This window comes from Microtus oregoni, unplaced genomic scaffold (genome assembly GCF_018167655.1).
Source record: "Microtus oregoni isolate MIOR12 unplaced genomic scaffold, Mior012 000036F_ref0000092, whole genome shotgun sequence".
In the NCBI taxonomy this organism is placed as follows: Eukaryota; Metazoa; Chordata; class Mammalia; order Rodentia; family Cricetidae; genus Microtus; species Microtus oregoni.
This window is the reverse complement of record NW_024543095.1, coordinates 6,426,446-6,441,805: the sequence shown is the minus strand read 5'-3', so window position 1 is coordinate 6,441,805 and position 15,360 is coordinate 6,426,446. Positions and strand designations below refer to the sequence as shown.

Genomic DNA, 15,360 nt, shown 5'->3' with positions numbered 1-15,360 from the left:
CCATCTGCCTCTCAAGTGCTGGGATTAAAGGCATGAGCTACCACACCTGGCTTTGTCCACCTTGTTTTGAAGACAGGGTCTCTCACTGGCTTGGAGCTTGCTCAGTAGGTTAGCCTCCCTGGCCAGCCAAGACCCCCCAGGGATCTGCCCATCTCCTCCTCCTCAACACTGGGATTACAAGTGCATGCCACCATGCCTGGGGATCAGACTTTGTTCTTTATGCTTGTGTGAGCCCTCTCTCAAGCCCTGCAGCATCTTTTCCTGGGTCAGACCCCAACCATCCATTTCTCCTATATGAACATCAGCTGAAACTTAATATGAATTAGTTCATACTCTAATCTTCTGCCCAGCTCCAGTACTGTATTAGTTTCCTATTGCTGCAAACATAGTCACATTAAGTAGCACACAGTTATCTAACAGTTCAATGGGTCAGAGGTTCACACAGGATTACTGGGCTGAAATCAAGGTGCCAAGTATAGACAGTGTTATCTTCATTTCTAGATTGTCTGTGAAGAGTCCTCTGTCTGTCTTTTCCAGCTCCCATTGTGATGTGGGATTCCCTTCTGTATGCTGTGAATACCATTGGTTAATAAAGAATCTGTTTCAGCCAGTGGCTTAGCAGAGGAGAGCTAGGCAGGAAAACTAAACTTAATGCTGGGGAAAAAAAGGCAGAATCAGGAGATGCCATGGAGCCACCAGAGGAGAAAGTCGCAAGCTATCAACTGGAATCTTGCTGTTAGGCCATGAACCTCATGATAAAATACAAAATAATAGAAATGGGTTAAATTAAGATGTAAAAGCTAGCTAGCAATATGCTTAAGCTTTTGGCAAAACATTATTTCAACCAAAACAATTTCTGTTGTGGTTATTTCAGGGCTGAGCAGCCGGGAACAAACAAGCATCCTCCTACAAAAGATTTGGCGTGCCAACATGGTTGACTAAATCCATGTAAAACCTGACAGAGCTTGAAAGGGAATTCTAGACACAAAGATACAGAATTTAATGCAGCTTCTTGCTCTGTTTTCTGGTGGCTCCTTTAAGAGAGATCTTCCTGATTCAGCCGTACTAGCAAAAAAAAATAAAACCCACACCCCCACACCCCTTACCCCCACACAGTTTTCAAAGCTGCAACTTCCTGGTTCACGAGCGCAGAGGACTCTGACTCTTTTGGGAGGTTCAGTTATGGAGCACTTGAATGGGGGTCTGTGGCCCTGGTGCTTGTATGTCTGCTTGGGGTTAGGAGGAAAGTGGCTGAGATCATGTCTGCAGCTCAGTGCCTCCGACCTGGGCAGTCAGTAGGATCAGATCCGCTAGGAGTGCACAGGCAGGAGAGCATGGCAGATTCCTGCCGCCATACACAGAGATATTTCCAGGCCGCGAAGTGCTCTGCATGGCAGATTTAGTTATTACTAAGATAAAAAGGGTTTATATGCTGCACGCTCCTTCTCAAGAGTTAAAGTGGTGAGCATGGCTCCGACCTGAAGGTCCCAGAGCTGGTGGTAATTGTACCTCTGCCATTTTGAAAGGTGGAGAGAGGCGGAACCAGCACCCAGAGCCACTGTGACCAAGTTGCTTACCATTTTAAAAGCTCTCCAGGACAGAAACATAATAAAGACAGATGTAAATACAGATACATAATAAAGACAGATTCAGATAAAAAAAAAAACTCTCTAAATGGATCACAGTATTGGGTAAATGTATGTAGCCTTGGGAGAGAGAAGGAAAAGAGTATAGAGAGTTATAAAAAGAAGAAAATGGGTTGTTTTTTTTTTAAAAAAAAAGTAAAATCTTTAAAGAGACAGAATACAGACAGTCATAGATTAAAAGGAGTAAAGAAAAATAAGCCATGTAAAGATGGAATATACACAGAGAGTGTGGATTATGTATATTATTGTGTTTTCTTTGAATTTTTTTTTTTTTGATTACAGAGAGACATTTGATTCTGGGGACTGGTAAGCTAAACCAACATATGTTTTAAAGGTCTCTTGACTTCAAAATTTGAGTCTAAGGTTTTGTTGCTTTGGAAAAGAGACTCTACTTTTGTTTCCACAGAGGATGAGAGTTTGTGGCTTCAACAGAGGTTTATTTTCTTAGAGTTCTGGACCTACAGTTCAAGATCTGTGGCAAGGTTGATTTCTTCTCCTCTGAAGCCTCACTCCTTTGTAGCCGGTCACAAACCTTGTCCTCTTTCTTCTTCTTGTGGTCTTTCTTCTGACTGTGTCCTTACTTCCTGCCACAAGTAAGGACACCCATCATCTAGGGTTACAGTTGACTCCACTGGCCTCATTTCACTTCTGTTTCCTTCTCAGAGATCCTCTCTCCAAAGAGTCACATCCCAAAGCACCAGGACCCAGCACTCCAATGTGTGAACTCGAGGACAATTATCAGCCTGTAACAGTAGCTAACTAGTCCTAACTTATAAAGTGACAGACGACTGTTAGTTAAGAAACAGAGGCTGGGGGAAATGGGGTTGGGGGTATACAACTTGTTCTTTCACACACAGATTTTTTTTTCTACAAAAATGGTGATTTTATTTTCTTATACAATGGTAAATATTTTGGGGGTGTTCAGGTTTTAAAATTTCTCTGAATTGACTTTACACATCACGATACTAATATATGTTAAGAAGTTCTTCCATTTTAGTCAAACAAGGGGTCTGATCGATAAGCGATATGGCAATACATGAAAATAAAGGTGTCCCCTCCCACATGCCAAATGTGTATAAAAGCTTGACAATCACTGCCTGCTCCACAGGACAGACAATTTGGTTTTAAAGGCTCCAGACCAAAGAACAGCACAGCCCTGTGTCATAACATCTATAATACAGTTTAGCAATATCTTATCCAAAGATGTTTGAACTTGAAATTAACGCTGAAGAACAAAACGGTAGCCGAGGAACTGCACAACAAGAAGAAAATCACATAAAACAACTCCACCACTATTTAAAAGCCAAATTTAAGCAATAGTAAAAAAGAAAAAAATCAAAACAAGATAATAATACAACCTCTGTTTAAAATAACAGCCCTGTCCTGCCTCTTCTTCAACTCCACTGAATTTTACATATGAACAGACTATATATACTGGATTTTTGGAGAAATGTCCATTTGGTCTGTCACACCCGTCAGGTTCCAGCTCCATCCCTTCATGGTCTATGGGGTTCATTCAACTCCACGTTGTTTCTGTCTCCGCCATTCTGGGTTAGGTGTAGTGTGTCAAGTATACATCTCTCCTTTTCCTATACACAGTGCAGAGTATATGGGCATAGGTTACATAGCTTCTCCTTTACTCCAAGTCACCCTCTTTGTCAAAATTCAAAGCGGTATTCGAAGGCGTGCAGTAGTTGGGCTTGTCAGATGGTACGTAGCCCGGCAGACACAAACACTTGTAGGAGCCTTCTGTGTTGATGCACTTGGCATTCTTGCAGAGAGACATCCGATTATTCAGCTCGCTGCATTCATTTACATCTGCAATAAACCAAACTATGGGTCAGCTAGCCAGAGACATGCAAGTACCATCTGCACCTGAGTGCTGCCCACAGCTCTTGGCCACATAAACCAGACAGTTTCCTCATTTTTACCACTTTTCAATATGCAAGAGAAGCCTTTTTTAGATCTTAAAATAGACTACTATGAGGAGTCTAGAATTGCCCTGTGATTCAATAGAATGTCAGCATTTTGTCAGCTTGACATTTTATATAGACTAGCGACAGTGTGACCGGTGAGTTCAATGTTTTCATCCACACTGACTGCTTGGGAAGCTGTCTATTTTCTAGGTGCTTCACTCTTTTAGAGCTGTTCACACACTCAGGGAAACTATTACTTACTCAACCATCAAACTTTAAATTTAAAAGTCAAAAGAGTTATGCGAACCATTCTGCCCTTTCTTCTATATTTAGCATCATGGGGGGGGGGTGGTAAGAGGCATAGCTTCATTGTACAGTTCTTGCCTAGCATGCATAAGGCCCAGGGGTTCAGTCTCTGCCCCTGAGGGAAATAAAACAATAAGGATTTTTAAATGGGGTGTTAACTCTGTGTTTTAGTTGTGATTAAAAAAAAAAAAAAGCTGGGTGGTGGTGGCGCACGCCTTTAATCCCAGCACTCAGGAGGCACAGAGGCAGGTGGATCCCTGTAAGTTCGAGGCCAGCCTGGTCTACAAGAGCTAGTTTTAGGACAGGCTCCAAAGCCACACAGAGAAATCCTGTCTCAAAAGTAAAAAATAAAAAAAACAGAATACACCATTGACTGTCTTAACTATTTTTATGTATAGTTCTGTAACATGAAGAATAATTATACCTAATGCATATTTCTAGAACTTTTTTCATGTTCCCAAACTGCAACCCCCAGCCGTCTATCTGAACCACATTCAGATGGTCAGAGCTGGTCACAGGGAATCCTAGGGGGAAAGCCTTCTATCAGACACCCTCATTCTTACCGACGCAGGTCATCTTGGCCATGTCCAAATGATACCCATCAAAGCAATCACAGGTATAACCTTCCTGGACCCTCACACAGCGACCATTTTCACAGCCATTGAGAATGCCACATTCTTCCGCCTGTAATTCCTCAAAACTATTTAAAAAACCTGCAAAGGACAAGGCAGGAGCCAGGTTAGAAGTGTCACTGTCATTCCCTATAGAAAATCACATTATTGTTGTTATTATTATTATTATTATTATTATTATTGATCTAGTTTTTATATATATTTGCTTTAGATGCCTTAACACTAGCTTTAGAATTTACTACCAAGTATACCTATACCCATTATTAAGCATAAAACAATTCAAAATTTAGCATGAGCCAGCCCGCTTTTTTAATTCTAATGCTTTATACTAAAATCACATAATGTAGAAAATAAAAATGAGTTTAAGTTTTGAGGGGAAAAAAAAAGCATGGTTTTGAGTTTTTCTTTCCATTTGGGAAATGTGGGATTTTTTAATGTGTTAACGTGAAATTTCGGTGGGGCAGATGTCAGGAAGCTTTTAGGGGTGGGATCAGTGGAATTCCTAAGCAGTGTTAGGCAGGCATTTTTAAAGTTTGAGGATGCGCAATGGGTGTTGCAGAAACAAAGCAGAGCCAGGCTGGCTGTGCCCTGGAGTCTGTTTTCTTTGGCTTCCCAGGGAGCCTTCTACAAAGGCCCACAGGACGGAGGGCATGGAAGTGATTCAAAGCATCTTGATAAACAGGAAAGTACATTATACTTGTGTTTAGAAAGCCAAAAGGCTTTAATAAAGGACAAAACAAAGACACTCTTGTTTGACTCATTTTTTACATTAGACGTTTTAACAACCTAAAAACAACGTGACCAACCATGAAAGTGTTGAGCTATCCTCCTAGAGAAGGAACTTGTAACTATAAGTAACATAATGGCCTAAGTAAGTACACTGTCACGGGTCACCTTCTGGCCACAAAGGGGCTTTAAAGAACCTTGAGCATTACAGGGCCTCTGAGGTAATTCTCCAATGGGACTGCAGGGGGCAGCAAAATATTGTTGCTATCCAGGGCCAGAAGCTCTTAATTTGCATAGGAACCCTCTAAAAAAACTTAATGCATCCATGAGTGCCCCTGACCAAAATCTAAAGAGGGAAAGAAACGGGCCGTGAAGAAATAGCAGACAAAGTTGATTTGAGAAGTACAGAAACAAAAAAATCAAATCTTGATTGAAGTCTTCAAACCCAGTGTAACACAGCAAATCATTTCAACGACAGCAAAAAGATTTCACGGTCCCCAGTAGGAAGGTTACATTTTATTGCAGGAATTAAAATGTGCCATTAACAATAGAACTTGAGGCCTCCTACAACACACCTTCAGGACTCCAAACCAGGTGGGCAGGCCCTGACCCAAATCTGACCTGGTACCTATGTAGATAAATGAACGCAACTCCATCCAGTACCCATGCTCATGGCCTCTGTGGCCATTTATGTGATGCCATGGCGGAGCTGAGTGGCTACAACAGAGGCCGTGTGGCCTGGGAAGTCTAAAACATTACCACAGCTAGTCTTGCAGAGAGTGGTTACTGCACCAATGAATTCCAGTTTGGGGAATGCCGCTCAAACTGAAGATAACGGAGACCACAGACCATGAAGGTGACGAGAACTCTCACTTAGACTTAGCTCCTCTTCCGTTCCTAGCTACTCGGTGTGGTCCTTTCTGTGGCAGAGCCAGGAGTCGTTGCTACCGACCAGTCAGAGAGCGGGGGGGGGGGGGGGGGGGGGGGGGGCACTGGGGAGATGTTTCTCACATGCAGACTGTTTAAAGGCCATCATTGTGGAATCAAAACCGGAGGTCAAAGCCCACACGACAACTCCCTCTGTGTGACACCAACATGTATGTTGATATCTGTGAACTGAAAAGGGGCTTTTGATGCATGTTGGCACTGAAGGGGAGTTCAGGATAGTCCGCATGCAACATCCCAGAATGTGAACGGTGGCAAAGGTGACACACACGAGTGTGTGGGTTTCAGGGTCTCTTCCAGACTTACCTGTTATTTCTGGATTTGCGGACTTTTTTTGGATCTGGCTATTTCTCCCATGTTCTTTTTAAGAAGAAGGTTTACTGATCTCCATCCCTCACTGAGATGTACATGCAAGCACCTAGTCCTGGGGTTGTGGCTGTATTCAGGCCCATTTCATGAAGTGGCTCAGGATCAGGTCTTGTTAGTAAGAAATCATGGCTACTAAGCACAAGAGTTAGGAAGGAGACAGTAGCTATCCTTGGGAAGGCCTGGGAAAGGACAGAGGGAACCTTCTAGAACCGTATAGTTCTTGACCCTGGAGAGGGGCCGTATAGGTATGTGGAATGGCAGAACCATGGCATCCTGAATTCTGCAGGGTGATCAGAACCCAGCATCCTGTGAAGGAGTCAAGGGTGTCATCTCAGAATTGTCCCTAACTGGCATATACTGATTCTCTCAAGCCGAAGTCACTGAGAAACTGTTTACTTCTGAACATGCTACTCGGCTTGTCCTTTCCTCTTCCTCCCAAACCACACAGATTCTTCAAGGAGGGAAGGTCTTCACATACTAAGCTGGAAAGCAGACTTGGTCAGGGAGGATGGGAGCTGGGACAGCAGAAACCTGAGTAAACAAATTCTTGGAAGTAACTTTCACCTTCCACTAACTTCTAGGTGCCCCGCCACAGTGGTAAGTCTCTTGGGGGGATGGACAGAACTCACCATCCTATAGCAATATCAGATGTGCCTGTGTTGTCCTTCATTCATAAATTTACTGCTCACTGTCTAGAAGCCTCAAAGCAGTATGCTCTTGTGTTGTGAATCGTAATTAAACATATAACGTGTGTGGAAGTGCAATTGAACTTCACACTTTCCCATTAGCACTTGTACTATTGGATCCTTAGAGTCAGCCAAAGAGCTCACATAAGAACAGAAGGAGAAAAGAGTGTCTGCCTCCCTAACTGTATGTAAGAGAAAAAGGAAAAAAAAAAAACCTTTTGACTTTGTGGAAATAATCTCAAATGCAACTACAAAGTTCTAGGTGGTACTCCCAGCTGGTGACAGCATCCTCCCACCCCCAACCTGAGAAAAGACTTTAGTATGTTGCAACTCTGAAGCACCTCTAAAGCCCTAACTCTGAAGTCTGTGGTCCACAAGGACCCAGTGTGTGAAAATGTGGTACAGCCTGCTCAAGGGAGGAGCATCCCTTGTGAGATGGGGATGGTCCCTGAATCTCTATTATGAGGTGGTTTAGCATCGACTCATCAAGCCAGCCACCATCTTTCATTCTGAATTGCTGGGTTTCCAGACTTCACTCTTCCCAGTTTGAAAGCACAGATGCCTCTCCCATGGAAACACAGTTCGTGTTTTCTTTCCTCACACAGGACTCTCTGTGCCCGTAGGCTGTGGGGGTATTTCCTTTCTAGAGGGGACATTATTTTCATTCCTGCCTCCCCCACTAAAAGCTCTGCTCACAAATCCAGAAAAAGATGGCACACATCACTTCTTACTTAATAAATCCTCTCACAAGTAGATCCTGAAGATCATTTCGGACCAAGAAGGTTTTTTTTTTTTTTTTTTTGGACCACCCACTCTAAAATAAAGATCAACTTGGCATGGTGGACATTTGTCATTTCCTTGTAGGGAAATGGAACTAGACCATGACTTAATATAAAAAGAAATGATTGAGCTATAGCAGTTATAACAATAAGATCATTTTCATTACTTTAAAGAAAATAAAGACAACTATTCCCATCCCCTGCAATACTCATTTTGGAATCTGGTGATTCCTAGCCAAAGCAGCAGGCTCTGTAACTCAAGGGGATTATAAACCCAGCCTTTTGGCCCTACCCCGATATTCTGATGAGTAGGTTTATACCAAGACCCATAGATCTGCATTAGGAACAATTTCCCAGGGATCATATTTTGAAAACACTCAGTGATCTTGATCCACAGCTTAACTTAACATGACAGAATGACTGTGCTTACGGTCCTGAATGAAGTAAGGGTCTGTCTCGGGGCCATACTGTTCACTGAAGTCCACCAACGCATCCCGTCCATATGGCCGCCGTCGCCCCGTCACGGGGATGTTGCACAGCTGTGCGTAGTCATCTGAGAGGGAAAGGACATTGTTGGGTTACATTAGACACACATACACACAAAACCATCACATCTCAGAGCAGTGAGCCCGACATCACTCACACCATCCAGAAGCATCTGGAATGTGCGTGGGAGTTCCTCTGTGGGAGCCGAGCACAAGCACACACTGAATATTAGGATAGAGTGTAGATAAGGTTCTCAAACAATGGCCTGAAAGAGCTGGTAAAACCCATCCTAGAAAACATACAGAGAGACAGACAGACAGACAGAAACAGAAGGGGAGAGAGACGGGGGGGGGCAGACAGACACATAAGGGGAAAGGGAGAGAGATAGGGAAAAGAGAGAGACAGGGAGGCAGAGAGAAACAGAGAAGGAGAAGAAGGGGCAGAGAAAGAATGAATTCATCTTAGAATGAATCAGCAGGCTTCTTGGAAGGGAAGCTTATCCAATCTTAATATGTATTATTATAAAAATCGAAGAAATAGAATAGTCCATGTAGTAAGTGAAGAAAAAAAACCTCATGTCCATAAGAAAAAGGAAAAGCAAATCACGAGTGTTCATAACACGATACAAGAGCATCCGCGAAGTCTCAGCTTGACCAGTTGTTCCTCCGACTGTCAGACACTGTGTAATTCCAGGCCTTATGAATATGGTTACAACATGATGGACATCACAGCGAGGGTGAGCAAAGCAATAAGAAACACCCGATTGCACATTGCTTGCTCCGTCACGTGCTGCTGCAAGCATTTAATTAACACCCAGTTCACCAGAGCATTTGCCACGCTGACAGATTTTGTTCTCATCCGAATTTTACTGATACAGACACAAAAGTATGGAGAGGTCACATCTCAGCCGGTGCCCAGCTGCCCTAGACCTAAAGTCAGTAAGCAGGGTACAGAGCTTTCTTCAAGTGCAGTTCCCTGCAGCTTTTCTGGAATACTGGGCCTTAGTCAGTTGCCATTTCCCCGTAGTCACATCCCCATTCCAAACTGGACCAGCCCCGAATGCTTGGATTCCTAACCTCCACTCCCCAGCCAAGCCCTGGAATCTTGGTTCTCCACTCCCAGGGGGCTCTGTGATTTAAATGCGTGCCATGATGTGATGTCAGGCTCTTTCCTACACTTAATAGCGGTTGTTTGGAAAATCTGGAGAGAAGTGTTTCATGTGCCGAATGCATGAATTACAGAAAATGCATTTTCCAAATACAATAACTAGCAGTTGGTGAAAAGTCTGAGTTGCCTAGGGGTCAATTACTCTGCCAGGATGCTATCTAGGGGCAGCCAGGTACTGGGCTCTGGGACTGGACTTCTATCCTCGCCACAGTCACCTCTAGTTTGCTTCCTCCTATGCACAATTAAAGAAAAACAGCGAGTCCAGCAAGAAGGCTCAGTTACTACAGGTGCTTGCCACCAAGCCTGAGGACCTAAGTTAACTTCTGGGACCCACATGGAGGAAGAGGAGCACAGACTCCTACGAGTTGTCCTCTGACCTCCATGAACGTACGCTGTCTCTTACGAACGTACGCTGTCTCTTACACACAGTCATTCTTTTCCCCTCTCTCTCCAAATGTCTAACTCTAAGGAAATAGCTGGTGTGACCTGTAAAAGCTTGCTTCCAGCCCTGGATAGAGGGTGAAGAGTCAAAAGTCACACTGCGACTAGCACCAGGGAACAGTAAAGCCTCCGAACCCACTGCGCCATGGGAGGGTGCAGGGGAGGAGTCCCACTGCCCCAACCCCTCACCTCGTGCACAAATATTCCAGAAACAACATTCAGATCCCAGATGTTCCCAACATTTGCATGAGCCATGCTATGAGATGAAATGTTGATTTCTTTGAAGAAATAACAGAGCCAGGAATAAGACTCTTGACTCAAACAATGACAACAGCAACAGCAACAACAACAACAACAACAAAACAAACAAACAAACAAACAAAACCCCAGCCTCAAACAGAATACAACTGTTGTCAGCTCTACTGAACATTTGAAAAGGCACCAGGGGCCTTCCCTTTGAGAGCAGAATTGTTCAAATGTTTACAGGTTTTAAGAGCTGAGGTCATCCCTCCTGACTTTTCTAAAGTTTATATATATATATATATATTTGCTGTACATCTCGAAGAGGGAATGTCTTTCAATATTTTATAGCCAAGCCATAGTGTGATCAAGGGTGGATAGTAAAAGCGAATCCCATATACTTAGTTTGGAAGACACAATCCAGAGATGGCAGAGAGCGCTCCCCAGAGGCATCTGTCAGCTGTTAGGGAGCCTCACTGAGACTTGAAGTCCAAGGATGTCAAGTGACACAGAGCGGCCTGGCCGGTGCTGCTTGGCTTCACTCCTGGGCTCTCTTCCACCAAGGCAATGAGGTGACTGATGGTTGCAAGTGTTTGCCCCTCTCAGGGTCAAAGGAGAGACCTCAGGTGGGATTGTAAACGAAGGACAGCGTCCAAAACCAGCTGCCTGGAAGAGCCGCACATGAACAGCAGCTACACAGATGTACACAAATTAGGTTATGGGAAAAAATATTTTGGATTAATTTTAAGGACAGACAAGAGAGATTAAATTGTGGCCAGACACAGCTATGAGTTTCCTAAAGAAGTTTCCAGACTTGACCCAAGGTGGAGAGAGATAGGGATCGGTAGTCTTGAGACCTGCCTGATCTTCTCTTCCCTTCTCCTGCCATGCAAGGCCACTTGGCAGTCTAAGGGTTCACTGTCCTTTGAAGCTCACTGTCGTTAATACGCATGCTAAGCTTCAAGACAGTTTTGATCAGATACCAAAACATTACTTCTAGGTCACATGTTCCGTCTTGTAGCAGAAGATTTGCACCTCACCCCAATACAGGACAGGGAACAAGGACAGGTCTATTCCTAATCCATGTATGCCATCTCTCTCTCCCTCTGATCATGCCCCTCTCTGGTTCTTGTCCAGGGTCAAAGATAAGGTGAGAATGGAAAGAACGTGGGCTTTGGAGGCAGAAGCCAGAGCTGGAATGTTCATTGTGCCGCTTATTTTCCTAGTTAGCAATTTTGGGCAAGCCTCAGTTTCTATATCTGTCACACAAATTGCATGAATTCTTTACCTGTATGTATGTCTGCTTGTTCTATGTGGGCCTAGTCCCTGTAGAGGTCGGAAGAGGATATCAGATTCCCTGGAGCAGGAGTTACAGGTGGCTATGAGCCACTGTTTGAGTGCTGGGAATTGAACCTGGGTCCTCTGGAAGAGCAGCCAGTGCTCTTAATCTTTGAGCCATCCCTCCAGGCCCTCCAGAGAGGTAAATCTTATCTTCTTATCTTCATATGTTAGTCGCATATGAAAAATGAGATAGTGTTACGGATTGGCTCATAAAGTTTGGTTTTCTAAGAATATGGAAGTTATTCTTTTTTTTTTTTCTTTCTCTTAAGAGAAATCCAGAAACCTGTATGGAAGGCCTGGAAACAGCTAGCAATTCAAAGAGACAATTGGAAGTGACACAGAAATCTGAATGTCTGAACCGAGGGTGATCTATGGGCAAAGAGGGCTGCAGTAAATTAGGATGGAAGAGCGAATTCCAGGCATTTGTTGCTTCCCTTTTGAGGTTATCTGGAGAATTTAATATAGGTGGAGGAAACTGGGTAGAGAAAAGATCATTCATGAACACTCTCTAACAAGGCAGAAGTTGGGTGATGGCCTTGGCAAATGTGTTTACATGTGACAGATTACGGACTACAGAACTTTATATTAGAGTCGCTGATCTCACCACGCAACAAGCCTGGCTGCATGAGAGCTCGTTCAGCACATTACAATGAGGCATGGGTAAGAGGCCATCTTTGGGATCAGAGTATAGGCGAATCACTGGCATGTTCTGGCCCATGAGCATCCCAAGCCCCGAGAGGGGGGGAGGGCACTCTAGCTTGGAGGTGTGGTCATCCCTAGGTCTGAGTCACTTCCAGGATCTAGCTTAGGGGACGTGGGTGAATCAGGGCTGGCTGCAGTACAGAGACCAATAGCAGAGCCCTGACGGCTTCCCAGGAGAAGCCAGGAGAACCTCGGCTCCTCTCCTTGCAGCTCACTCTGGGCGCAAGCACAGCAAACTCTGTCCTTAACATCTCTGCTTTCCAAAACTTCCTCTTCTCATGCACACGAGCAACAATTAATCATCTAGTGTCAGGTGCTAAGTGCAGAACCATGGTTGGTTCCCTTAGCAGATTCTGAGGCCCTCCTTTCTGAGCCCCCCCCCCCCCCCACAACCCCGCGGAATGTTTCCATCTGGGGATTTAGCCAAAGAGAAATGTGAAATGAATAGCAAATGGAAATATTAACACCTCAACAGCTCTCCCCTCACGCAGTCCCCACCTCCCTGAGCACAAATGCTCAGCCCTAGATCAAAGCGATGGAAGGGACACATGGGGTGGCATGGGACACCACCGCTAAGTGGTCTAAACAGATCCAGGCCATTGGTCACAGTAATTTTCCTGGCACAACAGATTCACACGGCAGATGGTACTGTTTTGATTTCCACTTCAAATGAAAAAATAAATTTTTTTTTAAAGTACTCCCCTGGAGCCTGTGGGTCTGGAACCCCTGCTGTCAGAAGCAATGGGAAGCATATTACTGCACCCTGGCAGGAAAGCCCCATGCCTGATGACAGACACATCTGTGAGGCTGCTCTGGACAGTCACATGTCACAGCGCCACTCTGGCATCCAAGAAACCAGGAGGTAAAGTTTCCCTTGTCCGAGGCAGACTAACTCCAGCTTTTAGAAAGAAAGCAGCGGCTGGATTTGGGTTTCCACATGCTGGGACTGAACGTTTTGAGCAATGAAATTTAAACTGTGTCTATGTGAGAAGAGCAAGGCCCAGGTCTTCTGGAGGAAGTTAGGGGTCACATTTCATTCCGATTTCTCTGCCAGGTGTTTTTTTTTTCCTTACAGGTTTAAAAAGCCATTATTAGTCAACGATGATGTTTAGGAGCGAGAGGAGGGAAGCGGGCATTTCCCACAGTGGCTGCTTAGCCTCAGTGCTATGGAAACTTTCCTTTAACTGCAATGGCAAAGGCTATAATGTTTCTTCAACTGATCATTTTAGACTTTTCTGAGCTGTGCTGGTGAAGGAAGGGGACAGAAAAGAGTTAGCGGGTAGGGGTGAGAACTGTCCTGCATTGTATGTCTGTCTTTTTCAGAGAATAAATGCTTGCCCAGAGATGAGCAGGGAGCTAGCCTGCTTCCAGGAAGTTAAAAAGCATGAAACTGTGATAGCAAATTAGACAAACTACACACACACACACACACACACACGCACACGCACACGCACATGCACACGCACATGTAAACATAGAATTGCACACACCAAAACTATCACACCCACACACAGATACAGCGGACACACCCACACAGGCACATGAAAACACAGAATCGCACAAACCACATCCACACACAGATACAGTGGACACACCCGTTCACCTCCCCCCCCCACACACAGAATAGCACACACCATAACAACCACACCCACACAGAGATAATACAGCGGACACACACACATGCACACCGAATAAAAGAATTAGAGTCTACAGGCTCAATACACTTGGATTTCCTTTCTTCATAGGTGCTGGTCTGGACCCGCTTCCTTGAATTTCAGTTCCCCCTTCTGTAGAATAAGACTCGGGCCACTCTGTTTTAGCTATAGTCAAGTGATTCACTCGTTGCTTCTTTCATTTATACAACTAGAGCCTGAGGGTAGCTTGAACTGGGTGAGAGTCACATGGGCAGGGTGGCGTTTAGAAGAGGAGAAGGAAAAAGGGAAAACTTACACTTTATCCTGTGCAGCAAAAGAAGAAGAGAAAAGCTGACTGTGAGGGGCAGGTACCATAGACAGGAAACAGCCTCTAACTCGGGTGTGAAAGAGCATGCCTATCATCCCAGCCCTCTAGAGGCAAAGGCAAGAGGATCAAGAGTTCGAGACCACCCTGGGTTCTGCACCAAAGTCAAAACAAACCAACTAAACAACCAGACAAGCAAGGAGGCAATAAGTTAACACTGAAGGACATACCCCCTGTCTACTGCAGAGAGCATGTGGATAAAGAAAATGAGCAACCATGTGCCCTGGAGCTCAGGTGAGCCACACACAGCATCTTCTGCGTGTAGTTTCACCGAGATCTCAGAACCACCTAAGGAAAAACTGTAATTAGGACTCCTTTGTGTCTGACCAGAACACCACAGTTTCTAGCACAGCAGGCCTAAGGCCAGCAGAGGGCTTGGGGTGTGCGCTATTCGCCAAGCCACATTCTGCTCGCAGCTGCTCTTTTCTGACACCCTAGGAAAATTGCTCCGTGCACTCCCCAGACCACGAGCATCAGGTAAGCGCTTTGTTCAGCTACAAGCATCTGTGGTGCAAACTCCATGGAGAGTCATAACCGTGAACGTCGATGAGCTCAGCTCCACCAGGGTCAGCTCTATCATTAGCGGGATTTATGTTTATTGAATTTGCTCGATTTATTAGGTGAAAGAGATCAAATTGCTTAATGTTCAATTAAATTGTACTTGTCGAGGACAGGGAAGTAATGAAGTCCAAAGTCTTGGCAGGGTTTATATTCCACGGGACTCCTGTAAGCCATAGCACTTTGAGGAAACTCACAGCCATACACCAATCAAGCCTGCACACCCCAAGCCTTCACCTAAGGTCACCCTTCGAAGGCAGCCACTCCCAGTGTTTCCCATCAGATGGCTGCTAGCTAGCCAGACTAGCTGACAGAAAAGATGGTTGGCTACAAAAGCAATACTACTACTAAATCAATAACTTTTTTTCAAAAACGGAGGCCCCCTGTGTGATCTAAAACTC

General features: G+C 44.6%; 1 protein-coding gene across 5 annotated transcripts in view; it reads right to left on the bottom strand.

Annotated features, from left to right (window-relative positions):
* Positions 1 to 2,499: 2,499 nt before the first annotated feature.
* The window catches only part of Ltbp1 (latent transforming growth factor beta binding protein 1), a 373,313-nt gene continuing 360,452 nt past the window's right edge, over positions 2,500 to 15,360 (bottom strand). For all 5 annotated transcript variants that reach the window (XM_041631028.1, XM_041631029.1, XM_041631030.1 and 2 more), the window contains 3 exons: positions 8,436 to 8,558; positions 4,432 to 4,581; positions 2,500 to 3,464 (listed from right to left, as the gene is read on the bottom strand). In XM_041631028.1, coding sequence (XP_041486962.1) covers positions 3,283 to 3,464; positions 4,432 to 4,581; positions 8,436 to 8,558 — 455 coding nt within the window. In that variant the 3' untranslated portion in view covers positions 2,500 to 3,282. The remainder of the gene's footprint in view (positions 3,465 to 4,431; positions 4,582 to 8,435; positions 8,559 to 15,360) is intronic.